Below are 15,715 nucleotides of genomic sequence, written 5' to 3'. Positions count from 1 at the left end.
CCTAAAGCACAGAGATCAAATAGCAACATAATGACTATTTTAAATAAGTGGTAATGTGTCAGGGACCTGGACTGAGGACATTCCTGGGGTCTGTGCTTTAAATCTGAAAAAAGACAGACTGATATGTACAATGTCTACTTTCAAATACTATTAAATCAGATGTAAAAATACTGCTAGGAATTGAGTATTATTAATATAAATAATTAATACATTAATAAGACTTAAGAGTTTGCAATTCTAAAAAGTAAGCCACTGCACCTCAGCTTAGTTCAGAAGATCCTGAGGTCCTATGTAGTAAATTAACCTGGGTACTTCTCTAGAAACTGAATCTTCATTTATCCTGTTCCAGTAAAATGTCCTTAAGTTTCTGAAGTTTCAGATGCAAATTGTATTCCATAAATTAGTACTGAAAACATGAACTAGTAAATCAAAATGTGCAGAAATGGAACACTGGGTGCAACAATGCACAAAGTTTTTAAAGGCCAAGTACAACCTGGCAAGATTTAAATCGACACCCATTCTACTACCACTTTGACTATTTTCTCTCCTTTTCTGTTTCAGTTTTTTTTGACTCCTCCAAAGAGGAAAGGATCCAAGTGTTGGGACTGACTGTTCAAGCAAAAATATTTTAATGTTGCTGCTCTAAACTGAATCACAACCAGCAATAACAAGGTAAAGTGTCGTACTACTGTGTAGTACTTCAGAATTGTGTCAGCAGGCTGTAGAACCAGTCACGACAAAAGGCAAACAAAGCACTAAGCAAAGCTTCAAATGTACTGAGTACAAGTACTTAAGAATGTTAATCAATGAGTAAAAGTTTTATGATACTTCATTTTCTTTTGCTTCTTGATTGTCTTCCTAGTATGGGGAAGGGCTCTTTCTTTCAGAAGCTGAAAGCAAGCAAAAGTACAACCCCTAAACAATGGCAGAGCTACCCTCAAGATGGAATTTCCTTCTATTATGATCTTCGTGCAGCCTGATGTTACAACAAACACTCAGTAACACATTCCAGCCCACAGAATCTGCCAGCATATACAAACACTTCAGTCTCTGTGCTTGTAAGGTAAAGGCTGGCAAGTGCTTCACACAGCAGTTTCAAGTATGGTTTTAAATTTTACAAGTTGAGGTATTTGATTTCCTTTTAATACTGTTAAAATGGCTATTTTATCTTTCGTAGTGACTGAAGTCAAGCAAGGCCTCACCTGCTTTGCCCAGCTCCATGGGATGTTTTTTAAGGGCTGGAGTTCATAAAACACCCATTACCATCTGTGTAGCTCAGGGACAGTTCAGAGGCAGTCTGGTGTTAGCCAAAAAACTTAAAATCCACTTCATAACTTGTTCACTGTACTCCCTCCTACACCTGGATCCAGCTTTGTGCGTACAAAGTTATTTTCCATTTCAAATTCAGCTTTACTGTTTTGAAGTTATGAAGACAGATGTCAGTGCAATTACTTTGAAAAATTTCCAAAATACAGAAAGATGTTTTCCACCAGCCATGTCATGCTTTACAGTACATTTTAGAAGCAAACACCTCTTATTTCATGAAGATAATTCATGAATGTTACACATGTCTATGTGTACTAAAGCAAAAAGCATTTCATACGAAACTGCAGGAAAGATGTAAGTGAATTCTGTGGGGAAAAAAACAGGCTTTGTAAATTACTCAGTAACTGCTTGTATAATACATACAAAAGGGACTAGATAAACTTACAGAAGACAGTGCCACTGATACCAGCTTATGGTATTACAGTGCCATTGTAGGTTCCATACAGTGATCTGGATGAAGGCTTGAAGCCCAAATTCCCAGACTGAGTTTTACTGGAAGGTGGGGAAATATATCAGAAGTAGATATCATAAATCATAAATGCTTCATACTTAAACTCCTTCCCCAAGTATTTGCTGTTGATCAGAGCAGAGAACAAAATGCTGGAGTAGACACCCACAACAGAGATAACAGTCTGACCCAGCCAATGGAGTCAGTAAGTGAAACCATATCCAACAGAGACAAAAGCATGGCTGAAACAAATATCTGTGCAACTAGAAAATAATACTGGATATATTAATTTTGTTAATATTCCCGATTTAATATGAAGTGCTTGAGTTCATTCATTCCTAGAAAAGTACTTGTAAGATTAATAGACTTAGAACTGTTTTCAGTAGCATCAGGAGCACATGCAATAAGATAAAGCTGAGCCAGATCTGGACACTGAATTTTGCACACTTTATCGAGCCAGTAATCCCAAGATAAAGCAGAGAAGTCTATTCCATCAGGCAATATTTTAACACACTTTTCATGGTACTTCTTTTGTAACCTTTACCTCTACTGAAGGCGGAATCATAGAATCACAAGAGTGGGTTAGGTTGGAAGGGATCTTAAGGATCATCTCATTCAAACCCCTGCCATGGGCAAGGTCACCCTTCCACTATCCCAGGTTGCTCCAGCCCTGTCCAACCTGGCTTTGGACCCTTCCAGAGATGAAGCAACCACAGCTTCTCTGGACAACCTGTGCCAGGTGTCTCACCACCTTAATGGTAAAAAGCATGCTCATCATTATATCCAATCTAAAGCTAGCCTCTTTCAGTTTAAAAACCTCACCCCTTGTCCTGTCACCATGAGCCCTGGTAAAAAAATCTTTTTTCACCTTTCTTATAAGGCTTTTTAAGTATTGGAAATGCAGTAACATTGGCCCTGGGGCTCTCTTCTCCAGACCTAACAACCCCAACTGTCTCAGCCTGTCTTCACAGGAGAGGTGTTCCAGCCCACAGGCCATTTTCATCTCTCTCCTCTGGACCCACTCTCACAGTTTTTTTTTGTACTGGGAATCTGAGAGCTGGATGCAGCATTCCAGGTGGGATTTTGTGAGAGTAGAGTCGAGGGGGAGAATAACTTCCCTCAACCTGCTGGCTATGCATCTTTTGTTGCAGTCCTGGATAACTGGCCTTCTAGTCTGCAAATATTTCTGGCTCAAATTCATTATCCCCAAGTCTTCTGCAATGCCGCAGTAAATCCATCTGTCACCCAGTCTGTACTGATACTGGGGGTTGTCCTAACTCTAGTACAGACTTGCTGTATAGAGGATTTTCCTTATTTTCGTATTTCTGTTCTATTTTCCCTATAGGTGCACCAGATCCAAAGCCGGCTTAAAAATTCTAAACAATGCTGAATGAACACTCATATTCTAGGGACCTGAATGTGATTGCTTCTTAGAGAAGCAGAACATGAAAAATATTTCTTCCCACTCAAAATAAAGCTACTGCTGATAGTAAAGTGTTTCAAGGGCTGTGCCTCTCAGGGAGCTTAAGAATATTACATTAAATTCCAGCAGAGTGCCAGTTTATTTTGCTTCAATAAAGCCTCAGATTTGACACATTCCTTTCAGCCACTCCTGAAGACCTGGCAAAAGGCTTTACACTACCCTAGCAGTAGCTTCTGTTAGCATCATTTCAGAAAATAATATCGGTTCTTCTGCAGCCACAAGCAGCGACTTCATAGCATCACAGCGTATCCTGAGATGAAAGGGACCCACAAGGATCATTAAGTGGCTATCCTGGCCTTGCACAAGACAGCCTCAAGAATCACACCATGTGTGTGAGAGCATTGTCCAAACTTCAGAGATAACTGTAAGGCTGCTTTACAGCTAAAAAATTCAGGTATACAGGTGAAAAGCTGAAGTTTAATCTCATGCAATGGTACCTATCTTTAATTTATACAGGTTCAAGTGACCACCCAGAACATAACACTGAACATTCAATGTTATGTTACCTTCTGGAAACTAGAGAGTGGAATAAATATGAGTAGTACTTAAAGACACATTAGGAAAAGTGCCTAAATTGTTTTTTCAGATGAAGCTTTTTTTGTGCTCTTCCACTTGTGACTTTTAATGTAACTTGATCTTCAATCAGATGTCAAACTACAGTGGAAAGGATCCTTCCCCAGAGTTGCTTCCTGTCATAAATACAACTGTAGCACCAAGATGACACTATTTACTTGTATTTGCCACATCTTTACTAAAAAAATTCTTAGTTTCAAAGTTATCAGTTAAGACCACCTTTGAACTATGTGGCACTTTAATCAAGTTTGTTAAAATTATTGCCAAATCAGATATTTAGTGAAAATGTATACAGTAAGTTTCTATCAGATGCCTCTACATGTAAAAAACCTATCTGACAGAAAAGCTGGTGCACATAAAAAAAGAAAGAAATTAATGAATGAAAAGCAATTCTGGCCCTAGAATCTACATGAAGAACTTTCCTTCTCAGCAAAGCTTTAAAGGTACTACTCACAGTACAGTTTATAAAAGCAACACAAATTATTCTGTCAAAGAAGCAATATCCAGAACAGGAATTCTATCTTTGCCTACCATTCCACAACTATAATCACAAACACACACACACCACCAGGACTAGCCGAAGGACAGCACTAGTGGGGGTGGGAATTGGATGGGGCAGAAAAGCATCTGGTTAAAATCCTAGGGCAGCTAGTGCTCACCATGACATTTACACTTAATCTGAGTCATTCATATCGTAATCCGTTTCTTCATCCTCACTCTGAGTGTCATGCAGCATGCAGCACGTATAGAAGGAAGGGAAAAGAAGAGATTGTAAGTGAGTCAGAGCTGCAACAAAGTACAATCCACTTACACCTGAAGCATCTGGCAATGACATTTATTCACTTTTACCTGGGACCTTCACTCTTTGTATAAAAAAGTAAGACAGCTGACCATTACAAGATGGAATGCAACAGATTTCATGACAATTTCCTCTTCCAAATATCGTGAAGTCAGCAGATAGACGTCAATAGCCAGGTCAATAAAGTGGTACGAAAGAGAAGACTGCTTGTGGGAATACAGGCTACCAGTAAAAGCCAGTGGAACCATTTATGATTAATTTCCTTTGCTTAGGTGTATTAGCAGGTTACACAGAAGTCAGCTACTAACTTACTATGCTGTTAACTAAAAACAGAAAACACAAGAAAAAAGTCCCTAAGAATGAATGAAGGTGAAGCTTGATTAGATGGCTATCTGAAGATACTTTCTCCTGTTCTGAAAATCCAGGACTATTAACTGAAACTGAAGTGTTTGTCAATAAAAATTACATACTGGCAGGTCTTTTTTTTCTCTAACTCAGTCTGCTGTAAACGTAATAGGAGGACTTTCTTATAATTCAGTCTCCCAGTACATGAACATATTAGTCTGTATATAAAAGTAGGTACCAAAATTTCTATCATATGAACTTCATGAAGACCAACTCAGACACTACTGAGACTAGAAGATAATGCTTGCTAAGAGGGAACTTTGGAGACAACATCTCCCAAAGTCAAGATTCCTGAACACAGCTGTCAGAAACCTCTCAAGAACAAAAATAATTATTTTTCCTTTTTTTCCCCAGTCACAACACATACCAATATACAAAAATATGATCTTTTAGAAAATACTATATAAAAGAATTATTCTTCAAGTATTGTCTATTAATTGCTAGCAACAGCTTAACTCTTCCAGACAAAAGGAGTGAATGTTTATATCTCAAACCAAAATTAACAGTAATTCCTATTCATCGCAGTGGTCAAATGATGCTCTGCTCTCCTCTCTGAAACAATGACCAAGCAACACATTAATGGAGACATCTAAGACAGCCTCTCTCAGCGCTGCTCCATTTACACAGTCATAATGCAGCCTCAACTAGCTTTTGTTTTTTGTCTTTAACACTTGCATTTGATCCATATTTTCTTTTACATTAAGGATGCAATGTGACTCTGGCAACTTCTGAAACTACCTGAAGATGCACTACCGTTCTTTATGAAGATGTTTATTAGGCTCTAGAATTCTGCATTTTATTTCAGGTAGGTATCTCAGCCCTAAATTATCACCACACACCTCTAACATGTCAACTTTCAAAGTCTTCCTCAAGCATCCTGGCAAAAGCAGACCTTAACCAGGGTTTTGAAGGAGTAAGACATAGCTTACTCAGTTTCACTGTTTACCCCTGACTACATTGATCCTTTACAACCCATTGGAAGTTATATCTCTACAGTGATGAACAAAAGTTACTCATTTCACTAGGGATCCAACATACAGCTTAGAGTATTTTTATAGTGCAAATTATAAAAATTATTCCATATGTGTAGCCCCATAAACATGTTACAAAGCATAGAAAGCAATGAAGTTTAATCTATTTGAGGCCTTAGTACCAAGACTCAGAACCATTCTTAGCATTATTTCACAATCAATTTCTTTGAAGGTGATTCTTGAAGAAGTAAGCTTTGATGTTTTACCAATTGTTTTCCATCTACATAAGGGAAATCAAAAGCTCTGAAGCAAACTACAGGTATAAGCATTTTGTCTGTCATTGTCATTTTGTAGTCATTGCCTCATACAAAGCAGCAATACAGTGATAAAAGCTGTTCAGTACTTATGACACTGAATACACTTACATTACAGAACTGCTCTGCCTTAAGATTAGTCAGCTGTGGATTTACATTTTCCTTTGTACCAATTCTGAAATACAACTGTGTAAAATGCTAAGATACTGTGCCCATTACAATCTTTTTGTAAAGTTGGTTACTGAAAGTAAACTTGGAAGAACCCTGAAAACATTTACAAGTACCCTCATTTTATAACATATTGCACATTACTGTTTTACAGAGATAGCATCTTTCAAGTTCCACTCTTGACAGTAAGATTTCTTCAGCTGAAGTCAAGCAAGAAAACCAGTTTTCAACTGAACCAGTGTCATTCAAATGTATAAGAAACAAAACCTAGTTTCTCAGCTGTAAAGAGCAAATATCTGCCAATACCTGAAAAAAAGAGTTACTGAAAAAGTGGAGTATCGTATTTAAATAATTCAGGCATGCATAACAAATGCATGCTGACTGTACCATTTACAGTCCCTCATACAGTGGACAGGGAATCATTATTAGTCTTGAACAAGGGGAAAAAATAGCAATTAAATAATGGTCCAGAACGGAAGTAGATCTATCGTGACTTGTGAAGCTCACCCAATTCAGCATCATTTCTTTAGTCCAGTGTCTTGTAACTCACCTTTGCTTTTTCACTGGGTTCACTGCTTGTGCCATAAGGAGTGTTATGCAATTCCTTTGAGACAACACACAGAAATTCAGCCTGATCTTCATTGCCATAGTTATAGGAAGAACCAATACTGACCAGCTGAAAGATGAAAAAAAAGAAAGTAAATTTTATTTCCACATAAAACAAATTTCATAAAGTCTCATGATTAGTATAAAGACTCCTCACTCTTCAGACTGTAGGCTGTGCCTGAAGCATAAATCTCCACTTCAATGCAAATACATTTTGATGCTGACAAATACATTGACAATACACACTTTGATGATAAGATACACACAGGGTTTTTTTCTCAACAGTTACAGAATTAATGATTTACAGTTATAATTATCCTGTGAAAGAAAAGATTGTGGAGGCAGGCCAGTGGAGAAGTAGCCTGTTCCCTGTTTCTGTTATTTACTGGAAACCTTTCTATCCTCCAAAGTTAATTTTTAAAGTTTATATGTGGTATCTTAACGTGACATGATTTACATGTAAATGGCTGCATGCAGGAACTTCTTCAGCCTGAAGGGACACCCATCACTACTTACAGAATAATGGTATTTCTATTTAAACGTATTTTGAATGCACAAACAGAGTATTTGCATCTGACTGGAAAACAACAAGACAGTGTGGTGGGACATCAAGATTAACATCTGAAATTCACACATACTGCTACAAGAAAGCTAATCAAGGAAGTGCTACAAGCGGAAGCCATGTATAATGAAATGCGACATATTTTCAAGTTCCTGCAGTCTCTATATATATTGAATGATAAATGACAATTTACTGAGAAAGAAGAATATACTCAACATCACTACTACTTCTTATGCAGCATGTTTTTCAAATGGCAGAAATTGTCTTACCTTACACACAATACACTTACTTAATGCTAGAAGCTTTACATAGCCTGCCTTTCCAAGCCAGATTCAACTCATATGTAGCTGTTTCATTTACTTTAAAGTTTTATTTCAAAAGCACAACAAGACAATGTGTGATCTACAAGATAATGTCAGATCTACTGGCACAAAGTCCTCAGAATAAAACTGTTCTTACCCAAATTATGTTTTTCCACCAAATCGCCACACGTATACAATAAGAGTGCCCTATTCCCAAATCTCTACTATACCATTTAAGTGCTCTAGAAATGGCCACACAGAAAAGTTCTAACTTATTTTTTTAGGGTAACAGCACTTAAAACACTGTAGTTATCTCTGTGAAGGCAAATAATGTACTACCATTAGTCTAGAAGAACATCAAAGAGAGTAAAATATTTATTAAAGCATGAGAGATGAAGCCAAAATGAAATCCTGATCCAGAGGTTGTACTTGAGGGATTAAATTATTCCCCCAACAAAAACTGAAGTTAGACCAAAGTTAAAAGCAGCTTCCATATAGCATTGTCAGAAGAAAACAAAGCCTCACTGTACTTTGTAAGGAGGGGACAGAGATGTTCAAATGTTCCTGAACTGCAGTAAGACAGCCAAGCAAGCACTTCCACAGACGGACAAAGCCAACGTCTACATAGTGCAGCAAGGCAGTCTGTCTACATAATGAATCAACTTGATGCCAGGCCTAGGCACTGTAAAAAGTTTCTGGAGCCTGATGGTATTACAGCATACAAGGCTCAGCCTTCCATGAGCAGTACTAGCGATCAAAATTCACCGCTCTCAAATTACATACTTTAATAACACTGAGTGTGACCACCAGAAACCTACCCTGCCTTCTCCTCTTCTAACACCACTCTAGTTCTGCAAAATATATACATAATCAGTAATGGACACAGGCTGATCAAACATTAATATGTTAAAGACATTTTTTCAACCTAAACTGTGTAATGAAGTTACGAACACCCAGGTTTCTTAGATGCACCAATGCATATAAATGACCTCATTTACCTTGAGATGTTGAATCAGCTAATCTTTCGCAATGAGTACTATGCAGTATGCACCATAACATATTTGTGTATTATAGAATCACAAAACCCACAGAGTAATAAGTTTCTTTGTTGCACAAGATGGACTAAGAAAGTATACTGAAAAGCTGGAAAATCAACCCAAATTTACTTCAAATATTGAGATGATTTGTTGATTGTTTTCCCTATCAACAAAAATATATAGAAATTTTCAGAAAAAAATAGCAGTTAAGTTGCCTTAAACTCAACAGAGTGGTATAAAGTTTACACTATACACTATATAGCAATTGCAAACCATTTAGAACAAATACAGTAACTGCTTCAATCATTAAGGTGAAAGGTAGGACATTGAACAACGTTTTAAACACACTTAAAGGCTAGAAAACATTCAGAAAGCTTGCACACATATTTAAATAAAGCCACTCAAAATTCACGTTCTCTGAAGAGAAGTTTGAAGAATAAAATTCAAGCATAAAACTTAATTAGTATACAGTTGACTGTTCTTGGAAAATGGCAATAACTTGCTATTAGGTAAGCTATGATAATTACCAGAAGGTAAAATACTTCTTTATTTATTGACCCTCTAAAGAAACAAATGACCTCTCTTAAAGTAGATACCATACAAGACCCAAACATCAGCCAAATAATCAATCCTGCTTCAACCAGGTTGACAGGTCTTCAGTGGGTAGCTACTAACAAATGGTTCATAATTCAACTACATAAATTAACCTTTTGCACATAAGTCTTTTCAGGAGACACGGAAGACTGAATAGTTTTGGCCAGTTGGGTAGAACTATTAATTTAGCTGACTGCAAAACATTGAATGACTTTTTGCCACTACTGATCAGTTGATAAAGGCACTTTTGCAGAATTAGACCCAAGTTCCTCAAAACTCCAACTCACGATACTCTCATAAACAGTTTCATATGTGTGCAGCTAAAAATGTATAATTTGAATAGTAGCAACTGCATGCTAGAAATGTCACTGTAGCTTTCTGAAATGATCAACAGTAAGGCTGACGGCAGAAAAAGAAACAATGGAAAATGATTGCCGATTAGAACGGATCTGTTCTGTCAGGAACTGAGATCAGAAATATGTTTTAGCACTCCTATTCCAACTCACTTCATTGTTCCCAGTATTGGTGACAACACTTTAAGAAGAATGCTGGTAAAAAAACCTGGAAGACTACCCCTGCCATGTCCGTCTGCCCCCATACTACCACTGCCATCTTACCCCCTAAAAGAAGCCACAACACACCAGAGTAATCTGTGGTATGAAAAACAGGTCAATGGATTTCAGATTATCCAGACTACTGTTTCTCAGACTTTCTGAAAGGACAAACTGTTTTTGTTTTGAAGCCACTTTGCTTCATGTGGCTTAAATTACCAAGAACTTAAGGAAGGATAAAAGGACACGTTGAAACTGTAAATTCCATAGATTTGTATGCTTTTATATACATACATATGTACATATACATGCATGTGTCTATTTTTCTGCATTGGTTTAACCTTTCCATGACCTGTTTCATTACACTCCTTTTACTAAAGCAGTGTGATCCTGTTTAAGCATCCCTATGAGCCCCAACAGTGCCAGAACTGAGCACAGGAAAACGGCAATGCTACTTATTGCAGAAAATTCATTAGATAAGGATCCATTACTGTTTGCATGGAATAAAGGTTGAAGGTACTAGTAAACTATCAGCTACAGCTAAAAAAGGGCATGAATGGAAAGCAGAATTATTTTTATTTTTATTAAATCAAGAGACATACAGCTATTGCTTCATGTGCCAACAGAGGTCACAATTTTCCTGAAAAGACAAAGAAATCACAAGAAGGAACTTCCTGTCTCATAATAAGGAACCTTATTTTTGAAGTGAACTAATCTCATGCCTAACTGAACTGAGACAGATCTCAAAACCAAACACGTTTCAGTAACATGCCTATACAGATTTGCTATATTGATTTAATAATACTGATTCAAAATCTATATAGTATATCTACCTGACAATTCAGCAATAGTATTGCTGCCTCAGATAACCACTCCAGCTTGCACAAACAGCAGCCCAGTCATCTTCTTTCTTCTTCTTCTTCCTCTGCTTACCACTAAAGTTACTCATATTAACTAGCTTTTCTACTTCACCACTAATAATTTCCTTCTCCATTTTGTGATGGTCTGATTATCAAAAACCAAGTAAATTCTGTACCAATTATTCTCAAATTCTATTTTAAATATTCTTGTACTTTGAATATTACTGCTTCTACTTCAGATGTGCTGAACTCCTTGTACACTAGAAAGCTTGAAAAAACTGTCCATTTTTTAGTTTTTAATTATACTATCAGCTAATAGAATTAAATAAAATCCTCCACTCGATTTTTTTTTAAGAGAATCAAGTTGTATGAATCTAAGAATAGACTTTATGCCTTTTAGACATATAATGCATTTGTTCTGCCTTCCCAAAGGATTTGCAAAGGGTTATGAAGATACGCACGTAACAGCTCTTAAAATTCAGCACTGATGACCGACACCAGGCCTGAAAGAATATTTATTTCAGGTCTCTTAATCCAAGAGTCAGACTTCAAAGCTTAATTATTTTAAATTATAATTTTTATTTTATTTTATACCTGCATTAATTTCTTCACTGTCCTCCCCATCTTCCATTTTACAATGCTGACTTTTACTCTGAGGACATGAACACATGAATAACATCATTCTGCCTGTACCCTACACATCCCTAAAAACCCACAATTGTTTCTCTGTTGCCAGAAGTCTGAAAACCCCACATTTCACATTCCAAATGTTACCTATACAACTGCAAGAAACAGAGAGTGCTTGGTACATTGAAAGAAGATTCTGGAATAAAGCTGAATAACAGTCCATGTTTCAAATCTAGAATTTCATTATTAAGTGTCCATATAAAATCATAAGCAAAGCTTTGTTTTTATTAAGTCACTTCACTATCATGTTATCTTCATAACTTCATACTCATCTTCCAGACTAAATAACCATATATGTTGCAAGAAAAAGAACAAGTCCTCCAGGCATTTTGTTAATGAAAAAAATGACAAAGTACCAGGTTCCCAAATCAATTCACATACAACACTTCAAAATTCAGCACAGGTATTTAAAGATCCAGAAACTGCCTCCAATATTACTGAGAGCAAAAACTCCTTCCCAAATTCATGAATATTTGGAAGTAACCCAGCAATCAAAATAGCTGAACAAGGGGAAAAGGAAGGATGAAAAAAAAAAAAAAAAAAAAAAAAAAAAAAAAAAAAAAAAAAAAAAAAAAAAAAAGTGAATGAAGAAAGCTAAGATTCTCCATTTGGATTTCAAGAAAATTTCCCAGGATGGAAAAAAACCCTAAAGCAACAAAACAATAAAGCCAAGGAAACACAGTATTTCAATTTTTTTCAACCTAAGATTCAAAACTGTTCATTTTGTTCTCCCTTCGCTCTTCTGTATTTTACTTATAAAAAACTCCTGTTATTCATTATTCCAGTTATGTTCTGCATTACCAGAAATAAAGGGTTCAAACTCAGAACTTAACTTTGGTGGATGAAATAATAATTTTCCCAGTTTACCAGAAATGTCCCCTTCTGGACACACTGAATTCAAAGTTGTATTTTCAGGGCTCCTTAGGTTTGAATTGTACCTCTTAGTTGACAAGTATGGATCAAAGGCTGATAAATTTTGGAGGAAAATTTAAGGAGAAGAAGTTATCTATTGAGGAGATAACTCTTCCTAAGAAAAACCTTGAACTAAAGAACCCAGGGAATTTTGTTAGGTTGTTTTTCTATTATTTTTACAATGTGGACATTCATAATGTGTAATGAAATATTGTGAATATAAATAAAAGCCAGTCACAAATACACACAAACTACTATGTGCCATACATTTAGAAAAAAAGTGGAATGATCTGAAAGCAGCAGAAATGCAAGGAGGCCAAGCACATCAGTGTGAGGGCAAAAAGAATGGTGTGACACACCTCACTGCAGTATTTCTGGAAGCATCTCTCTTCCCCTTTCACTTCCCGTGACACTATCAGCAGAAACTCTGACTGCTGAGCCCGGCCACAGCTGTACTGGGAATCTATACTGACAAGCTGAAAATAATCAATCAAAAAGAAACCTTTGTAAAACTGAAGCACATACTGTTATCCAAATTGTACAAGTAACAGATGAGCTCAAACATTCAGGTAACGCTTACCTGCTACTAGAACAGGTTGCTATCAAGCTACAACTTTCACTTCAACATAAAATTTACTGAGGCAGTTGCAAAGCCCTTTTTAATTTAGATGGAAGTAAAGGGTTACTGATAAGAAGACAGAGAACCCCCCCATATACCTGTGTTGTAGCCAACTACTCCAATAAACAAAGTTTGGTGCATTGTGAAAGTAAGTATTATTTTTCTGTCACACATTGATTGACAAGTGAAGAAGGTAACATGGATATAAGACTGGCAGGTGTTATGTGAAGCAATATATAAAGCCTGGGTATTAAAGAGCTTAATCTTATTCCAAATACTGATAAAATACAGATAAGGAAATGTAAGTCAACAAGAGGAAAAAACTTTGAGTGGTCTAGATTAGCTTTAGAAGGAGTAATTTACAGAAGACCCAAGAAAATAATTGGAGTGTAAAACTGTCTCGTTCCCACAAAAATCACTACCAAGAGCACCGTCCAAACATCTAATAATTTAAAGTTCAACCTCAGCTAAATTTCTCAACCTCTTATTACAAAACATATTTTATCTAAATACCACATGACAATTCCTAGCCCATTTAAATTAAAGCATAGCCTGTCAGTGCACTTTAGGGAGATTAGAACTTAAAATTAAGTGTGAAGAGTTAAAGAACAATTGCCTATTCTGAGTAAACTAGAGATTACGACAGATGAGAAGGCCTACGAATAGTAACTTTACATATATTCTGCTATTGTATGTCAATAATTTTGAAGACACCATTTAAATACCATCCTACTCATACCATGAACATACCTACAACTGCATTATGGTGTCAGACTCAGGTTACATTAATCATTAAAATTTACATGACCAACATTTTCCATTTAGCCACTTTGTATAGCCCACAGTTTTTTATTCTGTTGTAGTGCCAAAATACTGGGGTTTTTTCTGACTGTCTGAAGAGGCAACAATCAAAGCTAAAAATCTCTACAAAATAAACCACAAAAGTGAGGCAGCATAATTTTTGGTAATGGAGTTTGGACTGGGACTAATACATACTTGTACTGTTCTAGCAGAGCTTTCAAATGTGTTGTTTGGAAAAGAGTATCAATACATCTGCGTAAGTGCACCAACAGTTCAGCACCTTCAACTCCTATTTAATAACCATATACAATCATACTTAATGATAAAATTTTTAAATGCTAAGCATAAAAACATGGGGTTTTTTTCCAAATCAACAACCTGTACATGTTATATGTGGCTCAAAGCACAAGGACTCTCAATCTGTAAGAATAACAGTCCTCTGAAAAAGCTGACGATTCCATCTTTTTTCACATACAGAGCACGGTGGGTGCTGCCTCAAAGACTGCTTCTGAAAGTCAACATGCTGCTGAGCAACGTGGGCTTAGAAAAAATTACAGAAATACTACAGTGTTTGAAGGTATTGACAATAAAACTGTTTATGCACAATATTCTAATCCTGTTTCAAGTGAATGACATCTGCTACAAGCAGGTCTGCAGTACACAGGAGGGAATGGCCTATTGTGAGGAAATGACTATTATGAGATCATACAGGTGTTGTGTTTATCTGCTTCAAACTATGTGTCTAAATATGTGCAACATGGGAGAGGGCGGAAGTAGGGAGATAGCTGGATGAAACAAGGATGTTATGTCCAAGAAAACCACTGGATTCTTCCAGTTCTATAAAAGATTATAATAGGTCTTTCAGCAGTTGCACTGTCAAAGCAGTATCACTCCCAAATACAACAGCCCCAAAGGGTTTAGAACAGGTAAAACATATGGTCTCATTTAATCTACTAAAAAGTAAAGGAGCTCTATTTGTAGTAAAAACTAGTTTCCCCTGACAAAGAAGAATGTTGAAAAACCTTTTTCCATGCACTGGCCAAAAAACAGTTGTGTATTAAGTGAGATTTTTTTTCAGGGAATTGAACAACATATGTGGCACGGCAAACAGACCTGGAAATACCTGAAGTGGAGTACTGAAGCATAAAAAGGTCGCTCTGTGCCTGTTCAGTCTATTGGCTCATGGCTGTCTCCATGTCACTAGCACCTTACACATTTTATCAAATATAAACAAAATGTTCTCTTCTACCTTTGTGTCATGAGCATTTTTTAAATGTTGCTTTGTTGTGTTATTAGAGACTGCACAGGATAATGGGCACGTGCTTATTTCAATTTTTCCCATTGTAAGCATCAGACTCTGGAAAAGGTGCTAGCAGATGGACACTTGTGTTTCCGAGTTAACAGATTCATTGCTCCAATGCAGTTTAAATACCCTGCTGGATTAGGAATGTGAAGGATGAAGCAGCTGTACGGTCAATTTCTTACACCAACTATCAAAGATAACAGATCTTGTGATTTCACAGTGTGTTTTTTAATGTACACACAAAGCTATTTTTATGCACTGAAAAAAACTAAAACATTCACATAGCTCACAGCTGTCAAGCTTCACATCCACACAGGGTAACGTTCACCCTCCTTTGTGTATCAGTTTTTTTTATCTGAAGAACCACTCTTTGGGCCTGGCAAACATTTATCTC

The 15,715-nt window shown here is 36.6% G+C and overlaps 1 protein-coding gene and 1 long non-coding RNA gene across 6 annotated transcripts in view; one reads left to right on the top strand and one right to left on the bottom strand.

The window, feature by feature from the left end:
• The window catches only part of KCTD5 (potassium channel tetramerization domain containing 5), a 32,103-nt gene that overhangs the window by 6,212 nt on the left and 10,176 nt on the right, over positions 1–15,715 (bottom strand). For 2 of the 4 annotated variants that reach the window (XM_015642469.1, XM_015642473.2), the window contains exons 5-7: positions 12,958–13,074; positions 7,038–7,163; positions 4,490–4,548 (exon numbers count right to left, since the gene is read on the bottom strand). In XM_015642469.1, coding sequence (XP_015497955.1) covers positions 4,504–4,548; positions 7,038–7,163; positions 12,958–13,074 — 288 coding nt within the window. In that variant the 3' untranslated portion in view covers positions 4,490–4,503. The remainder of the gene's footprint in view (positions 1–4,489; positions 4,549–7,037; positions 7,164–12,957; positions 13,075–15,715) is intronic. The other 2 variants (XM_015642470.1, XM_015642472.1) reach the window with 2 other exon arrangements.
• Positions 1–15,715, top strand: part of LOC107211037 — a 23,942-nt gene extending 8,227 nt beyond the window's left edge. Inside the window, exons 3-6 of one of the 2 annotated variants that reach the window (XR_004499456.1) lie at positions 562–672; positions 5,739–5,839; positions 14,496–14,595; positions 15,097–15,715. This is a non-coding gene — a long non-coding RNA (uncharacterized LOC107211037). Of the gene's footprint in view, positions 1–561; positions 673–5,738; positions 5,840–6,641; positions 6,742–14,495; positions 14,596–15,096 lie in introns of those variants that run through there. The other variant, XR_004499457.1, reaches the window with a different exon arrangement.

This window comes from Parus major, chromosome 14 (assembly GCF_001522545.3).
Source record: "Parus major isolate Abel chromosome 14, Parus_major1.1, whole genome shotgun sequence".
Classification (NCBI taxonomy): domain Eukaryota; kingdom Metazoa; phylum Chordata; class Aves; order Passeriformes; family Paridae; genus Parus; species Parus major.
The sequence above is the reverse complement of the archived record's forward strand: the minus strand, read 5'-3'. Positions and strand labels throughout refer to the sequence as shown.